Here is a 21306-nt window from a genome sequence, read left to right as displayed (position 1 = left end):
CTCCAGCCAGCCACAGACCCCAGCTTTCTTTTAAAGGCTCATTTATCGCCCTTCTCATTCCTTCCAAGGCACCTCCAGCCTCTTATAAACGAGCTTCTGTGGTTTCCACGAAAAATGCCTCGCTGTGTCTGGACGCGGCGACACTCACTCAGCCCAGCGTTTTGGGCACCATGGTCTCTAAAGCGTAGGGAGGGAGGCTTTGCGGGAGCGGAACCTTTTCCCCACGTGCTCCCCAAGTTTTCTCCGCGGGTCGGTGGGAGTTTGACTAAACACAGAACTGGACCGAGAGCTGAGGCTGAGGATGTTGGCCGTGGTTACAGGGAGCAAGAGGAGAAACGGGTGGTCGCGGATACGTAGTAGCGAAAGCCCCCAATGTGGCCCATTTTACTGCAGAGTAGACTGCGGGAATGGCGGGCTGAGATCCCACAAAACGCAGTTCCTTCCCTCCAGGTGTCAGCTTTGGGTGCACACAGTTTTGGGGGAATCCCGCCTCTGTTTGTGCTGCGCTCGGATTGTAAGTGGTTCAATCCCAGCACCACTCCCCGCGGTCCCACGCCGGGAGACCGAAGGGGACAGGGGCTGAGCCAGGGGCGAGACTAGCCCGTGACTGTGTGCAGCCGGCCACCTGGGCGCTGGCTGCGGGAGACAGCGCAGCCGGAGGCTGGGGGTATCAAGAAAGATCAGGTGCGAGTGGGCGAGGAACAATGCAGAATGGCGCGGGGCCATCTCCCTTCCCCATTTGGCCACCTCGTACCCGAAGTGAACGCACTCCTCAGAGCGAGTGCGCGGGCGGTTGTAGACGGTGAGGATGCGAGGGCAGAGTTTGAGCTTTCGAACTCGAGGCTGTCCGCGCCGAATCCCTGCCAGCCAAGCAGGCGGGGCGCGCCGGCTTTTCTGATGAAAAAGGGTACTTGTATCCAACCGCTGCCACGTCCGGCCGAGAAGCCCACACCTACTTCTTACTCCCAATCCCCAGGTTACTGCAGACCCTTGCAGACCTTCGGCTGCTCTGGCTCCTGGAACCTGAGCCTTCGACTCTCCACTTTGTTAGGGCCGGGAGCTACGAGTTGGAGACTGCCCAGGGCTAGCTGGGGTTGGGGGTGTGTCCCCCCACCCGCGGGATCAGGGGTCTGCCACCGCGTCTGTGCTGCCACTGCCCTGAAGGTCTCACCGGCCGGGAGCCCTGAGCACGTGACCTGGGATTCAAGGTCGAAGGGATCTGTCATTCCAGAGGGCAGGTCACGGCCACGGGGACTCTCAGGGGGTGGTGAGCCCAGGGAGCAGGGAGGGCATCATTGTCCTGGTGGGCCTGGGGACTTCAGAGGTCTTGGACTACAGTCTGCTGCTGCTGATTAGTTACTAATTCCAAAGTCTCATTGATGTTCCCAATCACTTTGCCTTTTTTTTTTCTTCTTCCTTCCAAGTTTGCATTTAGTGGTGAAAATTTGCTTGGCTGACCTGTATATTTTATGGGTGACAAAGGTTACCATTCCTACTCTAAAATATATTTCCAAACAGTGACTTGGCAGATGTTCAGAAATACAAAATAGTTTCTTCCCCTAAGGCTCCCACTCCCTAAAATTCCTTACCCTCAGGAGAAAATGTTGCTTGATGACAAAGGTCTCTCTGGGGGTCTTTTACTTCTTGCTAATCACCATTACTTTACCATAGGCAGTTAATGGGTTACATAGGGATTCAATGGAATTTGATTTCTAGAGCATTTGTCCTGGTTCAGGCATTCACCAGAGAGGGAGCTTGGGTTGCTGCTAAACCGGTCTTCCTGAGGTTCCTCAGGTAAAGTGGGGGGAGTGGGGGAATCCCCATCTTAGTGGAGCTGTGAGGATTAAGTGAGCCAACACAAGGAACGCACTGAAACAGTGCCAGGCACATCAGTGTTCAGTACACGAGGATTTATTATACGGTTATTAGTGTATATATATATATATATATATATATATATATATATATATATATATATATATATATATATATATATATATATATATATATGACAGTACTTACCATTACTAGAAGGTGAGGCCATGTCTTGGGGAAAGAGCCTGGGGTGAGAAGCAGATGTTCAGGACTTGGCGTCTCCACTCAGCAACTGCTTGGCCTGGGCAAGTCATTTACCTTCTCTGAGGCTGAATTTCCTCTCCTGTGAAGTGATGAGGTCACATGAAAATCAGACCCCTTCAAACGGATGTTTGGTGGTTCTTATCTGTGCTCACTCAAGTGTAAAAATGTGTGACTTGACTGTGTTTTTGTCTTTGAAAATTCCATATTAATCATCATAGAACTAGGGAGTCCTTCCCCTTTTTGAGATAGTATTTTTAGTCATTTTTTGGGACTTAAGTTCATCTGTAAAATCAGATCCAAAATATTTGAATCTTTTGAAAGGGTAAAAACTGACAATGGCTCAAATAATGATATGACTAAAGTTCCATTTGGCTGTGTGCTGTACTGTGGAAAGAAAAACTAAGCTATATTCTTTCATTTTAGGGGTTTATCATTGAGGTCAATAATTAAAAAAAGTTTTTCTCTCATGTCTTTAGCCAACAAACAATACCACTGAATTGCACACATCTGGAGCATATATCATTTAAAGACAAAGATCTTTATTTAAAATGGATTCAATTATACAGCCAACTAACTGCTGCCCTCAATACCACTCAATGATAAATTTATTTTTAAAAAAGTTTAAAAATATATTTTCAAGCCCAAAATGCTAACAGTTGTCTTATATATATATATTATAAGATACAGAACTATTAGTATTGTACACACAAACATTTTGTATGAAGAACTGTATATTTATCCCATTAGTTGTTAATAATATGCCATTAATCTGGGCCTGCATAGCAACTGTAGAGATAACAGTATTTAATCAGTACAGAGTCATGTATTTTTAGAATTAAGCTGAGGGAAATGACTAAGTGGTTGATCAGCAGAATTTTGAAGCAGAGAATCCATGATAAGTAAAATAACTAACACAAAGTAGAGAAAAAATAAGGCATTGTAGGCTGCCCTGTGGAAATTCTGAAAGCCTTTGGAGTAGATCGAGCTTGGTGAATGACAAGAATAAAGGTACAGTCTCCATTTTGCAAATAAAAGTGTTGCTATGTAGTGTAGAAATAGACAAGGAGAAATCCTTTTTCTAAAAACCAGATTTTATTTTTATGAAATTTGGTTACACATATAGAGCTATATAGTTTAAAAAAGTCAGAAAATTATGTGTCATAATAGGAGCACGAGTTTCCTGACTCCTGTTACCCCTTTCTTACTTTTTTTAAAATTCTTATAGCTGTTTCTGTAGGTATTTGATTTCATACCTCTAAATCAAAAGTTACTCTTGACTTTTTTCAGTTTTATCTCTTGCCATCCCAGTGGAAGATGCTGATTTATTTCTTTTCTACTCCCTTTTAACAGCACATTCAAGCTTTCCTTCCAGTCATCCTTTCAATATGACTGTATTATAATTTTGGTTAGCCCAGTAGTATTCAGTGTCTATGTTATCATTACCTTCTAAATGCTCTTTGTAGCTGAGCCATAAAGGCTACTATGATGACATTTCCTTTCTTGCCTGACTTGTTTTCCCTGGGTTAAAAAAAGGCCTATTTTTGTTTGTTTGTTTACTTTCCTATAGACTTATAACTAAATCATCTTCCAATTTTATATTTTAAGTCTTCTGAACTACTCCAGTTTAGTTATTTTCTAAATGTTTCACAGTTGTAATTCTGGGTTCTTTCTTCAACATCCACCTGCAACTCCATCTCCTCTGTCTCAGGTTAGATCCCTCTGTGTTCTTTCTTGGTTCATGCTTTTGTTTTGGTAGAACACATCCTCCAAGAGCTTTCTCAGAAAGGATGAGTTAGAGCTACATTTTGAGACTTTTCATGATTGAAAATTTTTTCTTTCTGCTAAATGTTATATCTAATTATAGAATTCTAGGTCTGAAATTATTTTCCCTAAAAATTTGAAAGTTTGTCTTTTAAATTTCAGTACTGCTATTAGGAAGCTAGAATTAATTCCATTTCTTTGTCTATTGTTTGTTGTATTTTGTGTCCTTAAAATTGTTAGACTAGGCCTGACCTGTGGTGGCACAGTGGATAAAGCGTTGACCTGGAAATGCTGAGGTCGCCGGTTCAAAACCCTGGGCTTGCCTGGTCAAGGCACATATGGGAGTTGATGCTTCCAGCTCCTCCTCCCTGTCTCTCTCTCCTCTCTCTCTGTCTCTCTCTCTCCTTTCTAAAATGAATAAATAAAATAAAAATAAATTTAAAAAAAAATTGCTAGACTATTTTTGTTGCTTCCCATGCTTTAATATTCTACCATGATGTCTTTTATGCTAGTATTCTGCCTCACACCCTTGGAGCCTTCTTTAATCCTGAAAGTCATGTCTTATAGTTCTGGGAAAATTTCCTAAATTATGTCTTTGATAATTTTACCTCTTTCATTTTCTCTGTTTTCTGTTTCTCGAATTTGTTTTATTTGGATGCTAGAACTCCTAGATTGATACCCTATTTTTTCCTATCCCTTTTCTCCTATTAACCACCTGTCTTTAAAAAAATTCCGTTTACTTAGGTATTTTTTTGACTATTCCCAAAGTGACTGTTGAGCTGGGTTTTTTATTTCTCTTTCCATATTTTCAATTTGCAGCACACAGCACATCTTGTTTTGTTTCCATGTAGTAGTTCCCTTTTTCCTTCCAGGTTTAGAGTTAAATGGAAGATGGATGCAGGAGTCCCATAGACAATATGAAAATACCGTTTTTATTATTGATAAAGCCTATTGGAGAACATGGATTTAGATCTGCTGCCATAAGGGCTGCTTGTTACTTCCCCTCAGAATCAGGCAGGTTTATCCATTTCTTATAGAAGCCTCTTGCAGATGACACTGGGGAAAATAGGTAGTGGAGGTGACATGGAACATTGCAAGTTTTTTGGCAAGGTGGAGAAAATAGAACAAAATGACAAAAAGTTTATCCAGAAACTTAGAATCACACCACCACCTCTTTTAAGAATTTTTAGCAGTTTGAACACTAGATGAGTATTTATTTACTTAAATACAACAGAAACTGTCTTAATTGACGTCTATGTAAGCAGTTTACAGGATTAGCTGATGCTCTCTAATCTGTCTGTCGTGAGCCTACAGACCTTTCACCCTTGTTCATATACTTTCCAAGAGCTGTCCCCAAATCTGTTTATGCCAGTTGTGCTTATTATTTTAAGTATGTAGTTTAATGAGTTATGTAAACTGATGAAACATGAGTAGGAAGAGAGTGCTATTTTAATGAAAACTATTTTAATCTTCTGATGGACTGTATAAAGGCAAGTTGCTAAAAATACTTGCTGTTGAATTAGGGTTGAATGAAACAACCGTAAGAGAGTAGGGATTATCCTACCAATCTAGAAGGATTCTGCACTCTGATCGTTTTGCCAGGATCTTTAAGTACTTGCGCCAACTTAAACTAAATCATAATGTGCATTATGCAAGAAAAGAAAAAAAAAAACACCTTGCTCAAGGAACTTGGAAGTTAAGGGTTCCTTTTGAGAGTTAAACCACATGGTCAACACACAATAGATGAGATCTAAAATAATCAAAGTCAGCTCAGACCAGACACAATGCCACTTGGGTCACTCTTGCTCAGTCCAAGTAGGTACTGACATTTAAGGAAAGAATGTGTCTATCAGAAGGAACTGGCCTTGATGGTGATGAGGATAGAGAGAGGAGATGGGCCAGGACTGTAAAAATAGAAGAAGAAGTGATAGAGAGGCCTGTGTTGGGCAGAGCCCAGCTAGGACTTAGAGAAGCTTGTGCTCTGGCCTGAGGACCCAGCCTGTTTGGTCCTGGGCTCAGGATATATCTCTTAGATGGATGCTTAGAGTTATGCAGCCCTGATGCCTTTAGATGCCTGAATCATCCAACTAATTTACCTGATCCTGATTTCATTCTCACTAACATCCTACTGCTTATAATTTCGCTACCCAGTTAGCATGCCTACGTGCAGACATGTTCATGGACATTTTGGTCCTCATTGAATTTAAGTAATCTGCATTCCACATTATCTAAAAATATCTAAGTTAGGTTATTGGGACTCTGTCCTCAAGCAATGACTACTATTTGTGTGCCAACAGCACAAAGTTCTGCATCTGGGGGTTTAGAGACAGACTCTGGACTATGATTAATTGATCAAAAAATGATGAGGGCTGCCCTCATCATTTGACTCAGACAGTTTACCTGAGTCTACTGGACCTTCCTGGAAATGCTCCCTCTTGGAATCTACACTCTTCAAACTTGTCCACTGCTTAGCCCCTTATTGGATATTCTGTGGGACACCTTGGCTCTTTATTTTTTTTTTAAGGGACTAGAATCCAATCATTGCTAAAAACAAAGGTCTAAATCATAATGAGTAATGAGGTATTTCTTCGAAAGCTTCTTTACTGAGGCATCTTGGAATTTGATTATGTATCCCAGATACATAACTATATTTCTGGGCCCAAACAACACCTACTTCCACAGTTATAGCTCTTTATGAGTTTTGTATTGTTTAAAAACAAGTCCTCCAGAGCTTTCAGCCTGTACACGGAGCCCCTTTGCAGTAAGGAATGTCAGAGTCATGATCTAACACTCTGAATGAAGGTTGCAGTAAACGAAATATCAACAAGCCTTAACCCTCCGCACCAGTTGCCAAGGCAGCTTTGGCACAGCCTGAAGTTTGTTTTACGTCTTTCAGCACCCATGCTTTTACAAAGAACATACACATCTCTGAGAGCTGGCACGCAGGGTGATAACGCGGTTAGGGCACCCAGGCCTCTCCAGGGCTCTCCTCTCCTCTGTATGCAGCAAAGCACAGTGGCTCCCATTTGGAGACAAGGGTCAGCAACAATGGTCAAATTAACTAGGTAATGGCCGGGTCCCCACTTCACTGCAGCCTGTCGAAGCTCTTGTGAGGCAGGCAACAATATCCTGGAGTTGCTTAACACCTCTCTAATCCGATTGTGGATAAAACTGAGGGAACATGGGGAGGGACCTGGAATCTTGCTGACTATTTCCTGTATATGTTCAGAAAGCTTGAGAAAAATGGTTCAAAGTTAAGACAGCAGAAAGCTTGAACCACTCATGGCATCCTCTGATAAAGGGCCTCCCGAAAGCCATCCAGTCTGCTATCTCAGGAAAATGTATTTACCATGTGATTAAGTATAAAAAGCAGTTGAAACTCTTCACTGTCTTTTATATTGGGCAAATCTGGTGATTCATTTGAAGTATTCTTTTTTTTTTTTTTTTTTCATTTTAAGTATTCTTAAAACTTTTGTATACTTTTGGAAAAGATGTAAGAAATCACAAAAAAACCTTTGTTATAGACTTCACCTAGATTTTTACCAATTGTTAACAATCTGAAACTTATACTTTATCATTCCCCCTCCCCTCCTCTTCCCTCGCTTTTCCTTCCCTTTCTTCTCCTTCCCTTCCCCCTCCAAATATATACACACATATATCACTTACAAATATTGTTATCTTTTAATGAACTATTTGAGAGTAAGTACAGCCACCATGCTCTTTGACTCCTTCATACTTAAGTGTATTTCCCTAAGAAAAAGGACATTCACTTATATATCCATAGTAGAATTATGAAAAGAAAGAACTTTAACACACATGCAATGCTATTATCTAATTTACAAACCTTATTCAAATTTTTCCAGTTCTCTTCATAATGCCCTTTGTTGATTTTTCTAAATTAGGTTATAAGTTTTTATTTATTGATTTGAGAGAGAAAGAGAGAGAGAGAAACATCAATTTGTTGTTCTACTTATGCATTTATAGATTGATTCTTGTATTTTCCCTGACTGGGGATTGAACCTGCAACCTTGTTGTTTTGGGATGACGCTCTTAACTGAGCTACCCGGCCAGGGCCTAGCAAAACTTTTATTATTATTTTTTTAAGGTCCAAGATCACACACTGCATTGAGTTTCTGTTCCTCTAAGTGTCTTTTACTCTAAAACATTTCCTCAGCCTGTCTTTTTTTCCTTTTCTGTCTTTGTTTTTCATGAAATTGACCATTTTAAAGAGCACAGGCCACTTTTCCGCAGACCGTCCCTCAAGCTGGATTTGTGGCTGCTTCCTTCTGATTAGATTCAGGTTACCCATTTTGACAAGTTTGGTTCTAGGTGTGATACATACGGAGGCTCAGGAATCTGTCCCCATGGTGGGTGACATTGGCTTCCATTCCTTGGTTATGGTGACATCCGCTAGATCTCTCCACTGTAAAGTTACTATTCTTCCCCTTTATAATTAATCTGTAATTTGCGAGGATACTCTAGGACCGTGCAAGTACCTGCTATTTGTCGGCTGTCCCCCACGGTTTCAGCGTCCTCTCTGTGCTCCACGCAGGGGCGTCTCACGCGTGTTGTTTGTTCCTTCCTCCCCAGTGGTGATCATGTGTGCGAGCAGCGACACCATCCGCGGCATCATGCTGGCGGCACACAGACACGGGATGACCAGCGGGGACTACGCCTTCTTCAACATCGAGCTCTTCAACAGTTCTTCCTACGGTAACTCTGCGTCCCCTCTCCCCTCGCGCTGCTAGGGTGTCAGAGAGTGGCGAGAAAGAGCCAAGCCTGTGAGTCACATCAACAGATTTGAGTTCCGTAACTAGGATTTTAGAAATTTGTGATTCTGAACACAGTTGAGACTTCTAGGTTCTCAAGCTTTTCTTCTTTGAGAACTTAATTAGAGCAAAACGATACCATGTACCCGTGATGCCAAGGGCCTTGTCTCCAAGTAATCATAAATCCAGGTCCTAAGGACCCCTCCCAAGTGAGTTTCTGAATGCAGGTTGCCTCCACAATGGATTGTTGGAATAATTTTAGTGAAATTTGGGCAGTATCTTTAATAAAATGGAACAGATCAGAACATATCATGTAGTAGAATAGAACATGTCAAAGTGCATCACATGTAACATTGTTTCATAAAACTTTTATTTTAGGAATATGATTGTGTGTTTCTGTATATATATTTATGCATGTTACCCATATGTTTGTAGTGGGCCACAATGAGGAATAAATAAAATAACCATTACTGTAAACTGAAGTTCAACATTTTGAAAGTCACTGCTCCCCGCCCCCCTTCACTTCAGATTAGAGCCCCTTAATCTTCTGTATATAAGTTCAGGCACCATCAACATAAATGATTGAAAGCATTTAATTTTTTAAAATGGGTCTGGGGAAGTTTCCAGGGTGTTGCGATGGAGGATTTTTAAGAAGGTTATCAAGGTCACAAAACATTTTCCCCAAATGTGGGTGGGCTTTCTGTGAAGTAACTGTCATGTTCAGACACTGCACGTTGGCAGCGGAGGGAACTTGTGTGCCTGACACAAATGGCATGTTTATGCTGAGCAGCTCTTTACAGCTCTGGATGTTGAGCTCGAGTTAAACTCCAGGAGCTAAACCTTACAACACACGCCTCAGTTTCCTGTTCTGATATCCTGACCTACTTAAGCAATAGATCATTACACACAAATAGGAAAACACACTTCTCATGGGGATCAAGAAAAGTGGATGAGACAAAAGTAGCCATTGCTTCCTTGGACTGGGTAAAGTGATAGATTTGAGGCTTTCAGAATAAACACCCAGTGCTTTCCTCCTTCCTGCTGGGGTGGTCTTTCTCTCTCCTCGCAAGCAGAGTGGCAGTTTCACTTCTTGACCCAAGGTCAAAATGTAATTACATTATTGATTACAGTAGTGAGTTCACGGAGACAGTGGCAGGGACTGGTGAGAAATGAAAAACATCTATTCTGAATTTTTCAAGTTGGCAACAGCAAACATAGAATTTCAAATATTAGGTACTGGTATACCTTTTATCCACAGCTAAAGATTGTATTACTTACCCGTGGTCATTTCAATATATGAGTATTATAGAAAATATTATGTTTTCTATCATCTATCTATCTATCTATCTATCTATCTATCTATCTATCTATTGATGTGTCTATTGATATGAGAAATGTAAAAAAGCAGAGGGAAGAAAATAAGTTACAGGCCCTGACCAGTTGGCTCAGCGTGTGGATGTCCTGGGTTTGATTCCCGGTCAGGGCACATAGGAGCAGTGACCATCTGTTTCTCAACCTCTCCCCCTCTCCTTTCTTTTTTTTCTCTCTCTCTATCTTTCTCTTTTCCTTTTGCAGCCATGGCTTGAATGGTTCGAGAAAATTGGTCCTGGGTGCTGAGGATGGCTCCATGACCTTGCCTCAGGTGCTAAAATAGCTTGGTTGCCAAGCAATGGAGCAATGGCCCTAGATGGGTAGAGCATTGCCCCATAGGGGGCTTGCTGGGTGGATCCCAGTAAGGACGCATGCAGGAGTCTGTCTCTCTGCCTCCCCACTTCTCACTTAAGAAAAAATAAAATAAAATAAGTTACCATAATTCTGTCACCCAGATCAAAGTATAATGATAATATTTAGATCTTGTCTATTTTACAAAATACATATATTTACAAAAAACATTTTAAATAAAATGGTTACACTGTTTCTAGTCTGACTGCACAGTATTTTATAATGTTGACATGCCATCTTTACTTTGTTAGCCTTCTCTTTTCGTGCTGCTCCCAGCTTTTTTTTTTTTATATTTCTCTGAAGTGAGAAGCAGGAAGGCAGAGAGACAGACTCTTGCATGTGCCTGACTGGGATCCAACCGGCCAGCCCACTAGGGAGCAATGCTCTGCCCATCTGGGGCGTTGCTCTGTTGCAACCAGGGCCATTCTAGCGCCTGAGGCAGAGGCCATGGTGTCATCCTCAGCACCTGGGCCAACTTTGCTCCAATGTAGCCTTGGCTGCAGGAGGGAAAGAGAGAGATAAAGAGAAAGGAGAGGGGGAAGGGCGAAGAAGCAGATGGGCACTTCTCCTGTGTGCCTTGGCCGGGAATCGAACCTGGGACTTCCACACGCTGGGCTAATGCTCTAGCACTGAGCCAACCGGCTAGGGCTTCAGCTTTTTGCTGTAAGAACAAGGCTATGTTGAGTTGGCTTGAGTGTGCATGCATGTGACATACACACACATATTTATTCTGTAAGATAAATTTCTAAAAGTAGAATTTCTGGGTCAAAGGTTATACACATCTAAGTGTTGATAGACATTGCCAAGTTGTCTTCTAGAGAGGCTTAACAATTTATACTTTTGCAACAATGTATGAGATTGTTTGTTTTCCTACATTCTTGTCAATCTTGCATCATCTAACTTGTAAAGTATATTATTTTAATTTGTTTTTATGTCTCTAAGCAAAGATTTGTACATTTTAAAATTTGAATTCTGCAACATTCCTGTTGTGTTTATTCTTAGATATTTTGTTTTCTGGTTGTTATTATCATCTTTTCTCCATTGCATTTTGTAATTGTAGTTGTTATATAGAAAAGCTATGAGTTTTGCTTATTTATTTAGCAAGAATTACACATATGAAACTCCCTGCTCCAATAATTTTTATATCATTTTCAAATAATAACTAGTTTTTTCTTCATTCTGATAGTTAATATCTTCTTTTTCTTTTCTTATTGCATTGACAAGAGCCTCCAGAATAATATTATATAACAATGGTGATACTTTAATCTCTGACTTTCTGACTTTAAGTACATATACATATATATTACTATTGCTGGTGATTTTGGAACAACTCAAAACTTATTTTTCTGAGGTTAGTTTTTCTGCTTCTTGAAACATTGCATAGTTATACAGTCTATACAGGGTGCTTTTATACAACTTAAAAAGTATCCTTGGTGTTTCTGATTAGATTCTTTTTCTTTTCCCTTTGTTTCTGAGGTGTTGAGCTCACATGTCAGTCTGTTTGAGAGACTGTGCCTTAGTTTCATCTAATGATAATAATAATAATAAATAATAATAGTACTTACCTCATGGCATCAGGCTGAGTAATAATGAGATAATGTGTGTGAGACACATAATAAACTTCTTGAGTATTTAATAAATGTTAGCTATATTTCTTATTAGTTTTAGTTTACTTTGACTATTACACATGGAAATTCAAAAAATAAATTAAGTTTGTACATTTTTCTGTAGTATATTTTCATAGATTAATTTAGATTATACATTGTTATCAAGTTAACCTTTTATCTAAACTACTGTACATCCTAAAGAATAATGTCTGCATGTAAATAACCAAGACCTCCAATGTTAGTGATTTACCAGTGTTTTTCAACTTTTGTTTCTCACGCACTCATAAACTAATTACTAAAGAAAAAGGGGCCCTGACCTCTTCTCCCTTAGTAACTAATTTATTTGTGCCATGAGATGAAAATGGTTGTATTTAGTCAGGGGCACTGACCTTAGGAATTAGTGTGTGTTTGTGCCATGGAAAAAAAAGGTTGAAAATCACTGAACAAACGTAGAGGTTTATTCTCTAACCTGTAAGAAGTCCAGAGGTGGGCAGTCCTGGGCAGGGATGGTGGTTCCATCATGTCACCAAGGACCCAAGCTTCTGCTTCTCACTGCCTCAATCTTAGTGAATAGCATTCATCCTCCAGGACACAAGATGGTGGCCAGAGCTTCTGCAATCGTGTCTTAATTCTAAACAAGACAAAGAAGGGAAGATAAAGGCAAAAAGAGATCTTCTCAATTGACTTGATTCTGCTTGAAAAGCTCTCTGGAAGCCCCATTTACTAACTTCTGCTTACATATCATTGCCTACCTCTAGTTGTGAGGGGAGCCAGGAAGTGTGTGCTTTTAGCTGAACTCACTGCTACTTCTAAACAATTCAGAAATCTGTTACTCAGGAGGAAGGGAAAATGGATGTAGAGAGGCCACTGCACATGTTTGTCACAGACCCAGAAGCACCTTTCCTTCTCAGATGAGAAGCAGGAAACAGAATCTTACGACAGGCAGAGTGACCTAGAGCAACAATGGTGTCCATTGTCAATAAAGGGCCTTCTCTGAGACTCCGTGCCCTAAGAATCAGATATACATCGATGAAAGTGCTCTAGCCTCCTCTCCTTGTGCTCCCTCGCACCAAACTCTACACCCACTCTAGAAAAAGATTCTATTTTATTTAATACTTATTTGATATTGGGTTTTAAAAAATACATTGATAGTGTGTATTTACTGATTACTAGATTGTTTGTCCTTGAGTACTTGAAAATATTCTCAGATATATCCAAATTATATTGTTATAGGACTTCAGAATATAATATTATGGGGGGGGGGGGGGAATTCAAGTGATGGAAAGGATGGGTTTTAAAAAAATGTAGAGAGAAGAGAAGATGGTACACATTGTCCTGGAGAGTTTTTAACAGCACTCAGGGGCATTCTCATCCACTGGCCTTATCTTCTTTGGATATAAGCTAGTTGGAAAGCTATTTGGGCAATCCTGTCTGGCTGGGACTAAGAACTCTCCCGCCTTCCTGAGAACTCACAGGGCACTAATTAAGCTGAGGATGGAAGTATAGTACAGCCAGGTGATCCACATACATTGCCTGACTCACTAAAAGTGGAAAAATAGCAGAGAAACTGGGGAGTGTTTGGATTATTTATGTTTTGTTGTAAAAGTGATACATGCACATTAAAGTCAGCTTGAGACAGTGAGAAAAGGAAAAGAATTATGACACAATCTTTCAACTGTTACAGTTTCTAAACCATATTTAGAGACTTCCCCTCAGAAAGTTGGGGCTCCATGATGCTTTAGACAGAGCGGAACAAAGTAAATCAAAGCAAAACGGCTTCGCTTTCCCTTATTCCTGAACAAGCGCCTTCTCTGCCCCACTTTTCACTAACAGTCTCCTCCTTTGCTTAATCTCTTCTTCAGGACCATTCTAAGAGTCTGACATTTGCACGTGCCACTCCTCAGAAAGTGCTATCCTTTGGGTCACCAGTGACCTCCTCATCACCAAAGCCATTGGCCTTACCTCAGGCCATGCCTTGTGCCTCTAAAGCAGCGCTGTCCCGTGGGACTTTCTGCCCTGCCAGCTGGGTTCTGTTCCGTGTTGAAATGTAGCAAGTGCAAATGAGAAACTACATTTTTTAGTTTTACTTGATTTTAATTAATTTAAGTTTAATTAGTCATGCCTGTGATGGCTACCACAGTAGGCTCTAGAACATTCACTATTATTTCCATCCATTTCTTTCTGGAGAGCTTGTTTTTCCAGGTTTTGGGAGCACAGCATTCTTCTGGTTCTTGGCTCCTATCCCCTCCAACTCCTTCTGCTAAGCTTCCCAAGGTGTCTGTGCTCAGCGCTCCTCGCTTCTCTGCGCTCTCCCATACAGGGCAGTCAGGCCCCAGTTCTAATTCCCAGCCGCGTGAATATGACAGCTAACACTCTCTTAAGCTTTCCTTTGCTCCTCTGTCTGTCTAGACCACTGTCTCCCACACCAGCCGGGCGTTGTCACTTGGGCATTCTGTCATCAGTCCCCATGGTGTGACCGTGACTCTGACTGAAATCATTACAATTTCCGTCTGACTCTGCTCTTTCCTCTAATGACAAACAGTGTGCCTTTCCTGTTTGCATCATTGGCGACATGCCTCCCTCTGTTGTTCCTCACTCCCTAACGCCTGTGGAGTCTTGAGATTCCTCTTTCACAGCTGTCTGCTTTCATTTTCAAGGTCTCTCTCTTTTTATGATTAAAAAGCAGTAAATATTATTGAAGACTTCCTATATTCAGAAGCACACACATACAAAAAAAAAAAAAAAGAAAAAAAAAAAGAAAAAGGAAGAAAAAAAGAAAAGGAAACTTGCCCTTGATTCTAACCACCCAGAGAACCATGTTTAATTTGGGGGGGGGGGGTGTGACTTCCCACGTTTAACCTCTCGTAACCTCTTGCCTGGATTACTGTGGCTGCGAATCCTCAATGTCTCCTCACTCTAATCCAGTGCTGTTTCCCAAGGCAGGATCCTGATCATGTCATTCTTCTGTTCCACTCGTAAATCTCCAGAGGCACCCAGTTGTCTACTGAATTAAATTTGTCTCACGAATGGGGCGTCAGGCCAAGCTGACCTCTGCTTTCCTCCTGCTCAGCAGCCCGGTATGGGAGATGTTCCTGACACACTACAATGAGAAACACCCACAGAAGCAGGAAGTCATAGTACTAGTTATGTTTGGGACTAGATACCTATTTATTTTGGCTTAAATGTATTAAGCACTAGTGTTTCCATTCTTTTTTCTAGAAAACACAACTTCAAAATTATCTTTTAGATTATGGTAGACAAATTCTTACTGGATTTCATTTCTTTCAAAATAAAAAAAGAGTTTTTTTCCCCATTTTAGTAACTGAGATAGTTGCTGTTTGCAATCCTGTATTTTCTATTGTACAACATAACATTTGATAAGGCTAGGTATTCCTAGGAGAGAGCTCTTTCCCAGAGCTGAAAAATTCTGACTTCTCTGCTTATGAGACATCACTCTTGTTGAGACTTGACACCTCAAATCAATTAAAACTGAGTCAATAAATATTGATTGCATGCTTATAAGAAGTGGGTCCCTCCATGGAATGAGGGTGTTCTGGACAGTTTCAGACTTTGGGGTCTTCATGACAAGTGGATTTGGCCCCTCCACAAAGGCCACGACGTCTGTCCCCAGCCCCCAGCTGGGTTTACCTGGCTGATGGCAGAGATGAGCAGCTTACTCGCTCTCTGGGCACAGGGGTAGCTGCTGGTTGCTTGTGCTGGGGCCTCCGTGTTTGAGAAGTTTCATGTGGGAGGAGGAGGACTTTGTCAAGTTCCGTTTGGTGGCTTGAAATTTAATCCTGTGCTCACTGAGGACAGATCTAGCCCTTAATGAATTTTGTCCTCAGCTCTGTCTTATTTTAACAGCTTGCTGCCAACTGGATGTCATGTACATTTGCACCTTAGCTTAAGCCGTAAGCTTGGCCAAGCATGCCTGCCCGTCCTCCTCTCCTCCTGTGAAAGTCCTACCCACACAGGACCAGGCTGTACCCCCTCCTGATTGCTTCTTCCTCTATGTTATGCATTTTTCTTTGTATCCCCAAAACTTCCCCACTCCCCCAGTAAGCTGTTACCCTGTAATAACTTCAGTTCTTACAAGTCTGTCTCTAAATCTTTCTTTTGAAGGCAGTGAAGACTGTGCAAGACATTTATAATGTCCGTTGTGGTGGTCACCATAGACCTTCGAACATAGTTTGTTAATCCATGTCTGTCTGACTTAAGCTGTGGTAGAAATCCCAAGGCCACCAGCTCTTTTTCTGTAAGAGTGGAGCAAGAGCCGTGGAACCCTGGCCCCACCCCCCAGAACCATCCTACTGCTCAGCTGCTGGGCTCCAGGTGTCTGCTGTGGATTGGGACTCAGTGTGACCAAATGACTTTGGTGTTGGACTCCAGAGGTTGAATTTCGTGTTGTACTTCCAGATCTCTGGGGATCATAATGATAATACATAGAAACAGCAACTTATTGTCAAAAGTTAGAGGTCCCAAGCCCTGGCTGGGCAGCTCAGTTAGTCAGAGTGTTGTCCCGAAGTGCAGAAGTTGCCAGTTCGATCCCCGGTCAGGGCACATACAGGAACAGCTTGATATTCCTCTCTCTCTCTCTTCCTGCCTCTCTCTGTCTAAAGAAAAGAAAGGGCCACATATTTTCTAAAAAATGAAATAATAAAGAGAAGAGTAATGATTTTTATCCACGCCATTGCTTTTGTGAAGGGAGAGCTGTGAGGCAGTGGGGTACCCAGCTTCTAATGCCTCAGTTTCCTCATCTGTACCCTGGAGACAATAATTGTACCCATATCACTGGGTCTTGCGAGGATTAAGTGAGTTTCTAAATATAAAGTGCTCATTAAATAGAGATTATTATTGTATATCTGCTCAATGCATGTTAGCAATTTTCATTTATTACTACTGATGCAATGGTGAGCACTGTCCAATAAATAATTTAATGATGTTGCCAGTGCTAGAGATACAAGTCCTCACATCCACCTAAGCTACTTCTCACTCTGAAGGGATTCCAGAAATATTTCAAGAACTAGCTGTAACCTCTAACTTTTTTAACAGTGTCAATTTTATCATAGTTGTGCATCTCTGTTGTCATACAGAGCCCTTCCTGCCACCACACCTACATAGCATCAGAATCTGACTAGTTGCCCTAAAGCCCTGGTCGGCAAACTGCGGCTAGTGAGCCACATGTGGCTCTTTGACCACTTGAGTGCGGCTCTTCCACAAAATACCACGTGCAGGTGCTACCTTGATAAGGAATGTACTTACCTATATAGTTTAAGTTTAAAAAATTTGGCTCTCAAAAGAAATTTCAATTGTTATACTGTTGATATTTGGCTCTATTGACTAATGAGTTTGCCGACCACTGCCCTAAAGCAACTTGGTTGACCTCCATAGTTGAGTGTAGGCATTAAAAACAGAGTGTCAACGAGGAGGAAGAAAGCTTAGGTCTTATCCTTGCCACGCTGCAATTCTTGGGGGCTGAGAATCACAGTTCCATGGTTATTAGAAGGTAGTGAACACCACATTGCCTTTCTCTCACATTTCAAAGGAACATATGTCCAAAGGGCCTTCTTCTCCTTTGAGGACCTTGACATTGTCACAGTATACCTGAGTACAGAACTATGACAATGCCTCTTGCCCCAGCTGCCAAGAGTAACGTGTTGAGACACATTGCATCTGAAGAGGTAGAATGGCCCCTTTATGGTGACTGGCTTGGAATGATAAGTATTTTTATTTCTCCCATAGGAGATGGCTCGTGGAAGAGAGGAGACAAACATGACTTTGAAGCTAAGCAGGCGTACTCATCCCTCCAAACAATCACTCTACTGAGGACAGTGAAACCTGAGTTTGAGAAGTTTTCCATGGAGGTGAAAAGTTCTGTTGAGAAACAAGGGCTCAATGAGGAGGATTACGTAAGTGCTCGATTACGAGCCTAGACCTTCAGCATTCTGAAAACAGTCTTCTAATTAAATCAGAGGTGACAAAGTGTCCCATTCTGAACCATTCAGAAATTCCTAGGTTCATGTCTGAATGTCACTGTGCTTTCTGTGTGTGTGTGTGTGTTTTTTTTTTCTGGCCAGCTTTCCTCCCTCCCTCCCCCACCACACCCCCATCACCCCCACCCTGCACTTAACGCTTTTCCAACTCCTGCAGGAAGGAAAATGGCTTTTTGTGGGTACTTGTGGTAATGCTGAGCAGATGTCTGTAGACTTCCATCACTTAGCCGGCTCAGAGCGTGTTGGGGGAGAAGATGGATGAAAGCCTGCCAGGGTTTTGCATACCTAATTTTTCCAAAGCTTGGTGGCAGACGATATTTTGGGTTTTAGAAGACTCTTTCCTTTGGCATTCTGTCCTAGCTCTATGGCGAGTCTGCGTCTCTCTTGTGGCTGTGTCATTGCCCCTTTGGCTGCAAGCTGTTTCCTACCCAAGTGTTCCAGAGCTTCCCACTCAATTAGTGCTGCTGTTACTGAGGCATTTTCCAAGAGTGGACCAGAGTCAGAAGGTTAGGCCGGGCTATGGATTCAACAGAGGGACTCGGCTAATTGGTGGCCCCGAAGGCAGCTGGCCACACCTCACTTGGGGCCCTTGTTTTGCTGTCTCTGGCCCATGTTGCTGTGGGCCCCTCATGCCTCCTTTTTTGGAGCAGGTTGAGCAGTGGACCCCTCAGGCTGGTGGGGTAGGTGTACTGGTGTTCAGAACTGTTCAGTATCCAGAGCAGAATAGGAACACCTTCTTAATTTTTTAAAAAAAGTATTTAACTTATCAATTACAGCCTACTTTCAGTATTATTTAATATTGGCTTCAGGTGTACAGCATAGTGATTAGACAATCATATACTTTACAAAGTGTTCCACCCAGATACTTCCAGTACCCACCTGGCACTATACATAGTTACCACAATATTATTATTGATTATTACCTGATGCTGTACTTCAGTGGTCCTCAACCTTTTTTGGGCCACGGACCGGTTTAATGTCAGAAAATATTTTCACGGACCGGCCTTTAGAGTGGGACGGATAAATGTATCACGTGACCGAGACAAGCGTCAAGAGTGAGTCTTAGACAGATGTAACAGAGGGAATCTGGTCATTTTTTAAAAATAAAACATTGTTCAAATTTAAATATAAGTAAAATGGAAATAATGTAAGTTATTTATTCTTTCTCTGTGTACCAGTACCAAATGGCCCATGGATTGGTACTGGTCCACGGCCCGGGGGTTAGGGACCACTGCTGTACTTTACATCCTTATGACTATTTTGTAATTACCATTTAGTGCTTCTTAATCCCTTCACCTTTTTCCCCGAGTCCCCCAACCCCTCTCCCCTCTCTTCAGCTGTTAGTCTGTTCTTTGTGTCTATGAGTCTGTTTCTATTTTGTTTGTTAGTTCATTGGATTCCACATGGAAGTGAAGTCATATGGTACTTGTCTTTCTCTGATTGGTTTATTTCACTTAGTATCATACTCCCTGTGACTATTCTGTTTCTACCAATTAGTACTTCTTTCATCCAGTCTCCCGAACCCCTTTCCCTTTGGCAATCACCAGTCCGGTCTCTGTGGGAGCACCTTCTTAATGACAGATATATGATTTGGATAGTCCCTGCCCAAGGTGAGTAGTGACCAAGTTCACAAGAGATGGTTCCTTCCAAACAGGGCCTCTCTCAATTTCTTTCCTTGAAGTACTACAGGGTATAGGCATTGGTCTCAGATAGACCCCCATTCAGAGCCTGAATCTAGCACTTCTTAGCTGTGTGATCTGGGGCAAATTACTTAGTCTCTCTGATCCAAATTATTTCTCCCTGTTGGGAGGATTACAGATAATCTATCTGAAGCATTTAGCAGTATTCCTCTCAAAAAGTTGGAACTCAAAAAATGATGCATCTTTTATACTATTGCTGTAATATTATACTTGACCTTACAGAAATTTGCTATCAAATGACCTATAAAGGGTCTTATTTATCAATGTCTTAAGTGTTATATATTTTATATACATACATCATTTAAAATGCCTTTTGACCTTCTAAGTCAGGACTGTCCCTGAGCTATGCAATGTGAACCACAAATCAGCCACATGAATAATTTAAAATTTTATTGTAGCCACATTTTAAAAAGTTTAAATAACCAGGTGAAATTAATTTCAATAAGACATTTTATTTAACTCACATATCAAAATATTATCTCAACATTAATCAATATTACAATTATGAATAAGATTGTATATACTTTTTATTGTACAAAGTCTTTGAAATCCAATGTGTATTTTACCCTTACAGTGTACCTTTAGTTCAAGGGCTCAGTAGCCGTATGCGACTAGTGGCTACTATATTGCACAGTGTGTTCAGAGTTGTGACAAAAATAGGCCTACTGAAATAGAGCCCAAGTTTAAGGAAACCTATAATAGTATTGTCATCATCTACGTCCTTTGCCCCAGGAGAAGAGAACACAAAGGTTCTGAGCTTCCTTAAGTAGCACTGGCTAAGGTGACCTAAGCCAAATTAAAACCATCTAAGTCTTTCCCATATGCCACTGTATTATTTGACTTTACCAGGTTTCTATTAATTTTATGGCTTAAAAACTAGCTCAGTAATGGTGGCGTTTATGTCTGCATCCTTCCTGAGGTTGTTGAAAGTTCAAGTACTTCAGTATGGCTTGTTCGAAGTAATGATACTCTTTGGGCAAAAGTTGTGAATCCAACACACTGCTGGCTGATTCTTTTTGGTTATCAGTTTTTCTGTATTCAGAATAGTAAATCTGGCCCTGGCAGGTTGGCTCAGCGGTAGAGCGTCGGCCTGGCGTGCGGGGGACCCGGGTTCGATTCCCGGCCAGGGCACATAGGAGAAGCACCCATTTGCTTCTCCACCCCCCCCCTCCTTCCTCTCTGTCTCTCTCTTCCCCTCCCGCAGCCAAGGCTCCATTGGAGCAAAGATGGCCCAGGCGCTGGGGATGGCTCCTTGGCCTCGCCCCAGGCGCTAGAGTGACTCTGGTCGCGGCAGAGCGACGCCCCAGAGGGGCAGAGCATCGCCCCCTGGTGGGCAGAGCGTCGCCCCTGGTGGGCGTGCCGGGTGGATCCGGTCCGGCGCATGCGGAAGTCTGTCTGACTGTCTCTCCCCGTTTCCAGCTTCAGAAAAATACAAAAAAAAAAAAAAAACCACACAAAAAACAAACAAACAAGAAAAACAGAATAGTAAATCTTATTTTTAAGGGTAGTCTAAGAAGAATCTCATTGGGATGGTATACCTACTACAAAGATCCATAATGTAGTCCAAACTAAGTGCCTTCGAGATTATTCGTAGTCATAGATTACAATACTGCTTCTCTCTGATGGCGGGATCATCTCAAACTGACTTATAAATAAATAGAAATGAACATTATAA

At 41.6% G+C, this 21306-nt stretch overlaps 1 protein-coding gene across 2 annotated transcripts in view; it reads left to right on the top strand.

Annotated features, from left to right (window-relative positions):
• NPR3 (natriuretic peptide receptor 3) overlaps positions 1 to 21306 on the top strand; it is a 65878-nt gene that overhangs the window by 1811 nt on the left and 42761 nt on the right. For both annotated transcript variants that reach the window (XM_066373751.1, XM_066373742.1), the window contains exons 2-3: positions 8431 to 8553; positions 17681 to 17847. In XM_066373751.1, the coding sequence (XP_066229848.1) occupies positions 8431 to 8553; positions 17681 to 17847 (290 nt within the window). The remainder of the gene's footprint in view (positions 1 to 8430; positions 8554 to 17680; positions 17848 to 21306) is intronic.

The sequence above is a fragment of the Saccopteryx leptura genome, chromosome 1 (genome assembly GCF_036850995.1).
Source record: "Saccopteryx leptura isolate mSacLep1 chromosome 1, mSacLep1_pri_phased_curated, whole genome shotgun sequence".
Classification (NCBI taxonomy): Eukaryota; Metazoa; Chordata; class Mammalia; order Chiroptera; family Emballonuridae; genus Saccopteryx; species Saccopteryx leptura.
The sequence above is the reverse complement of the archived record's forward strand: the minus strand, read 5'-3'. Positions and strand labels throughout refer to the sequence as shown.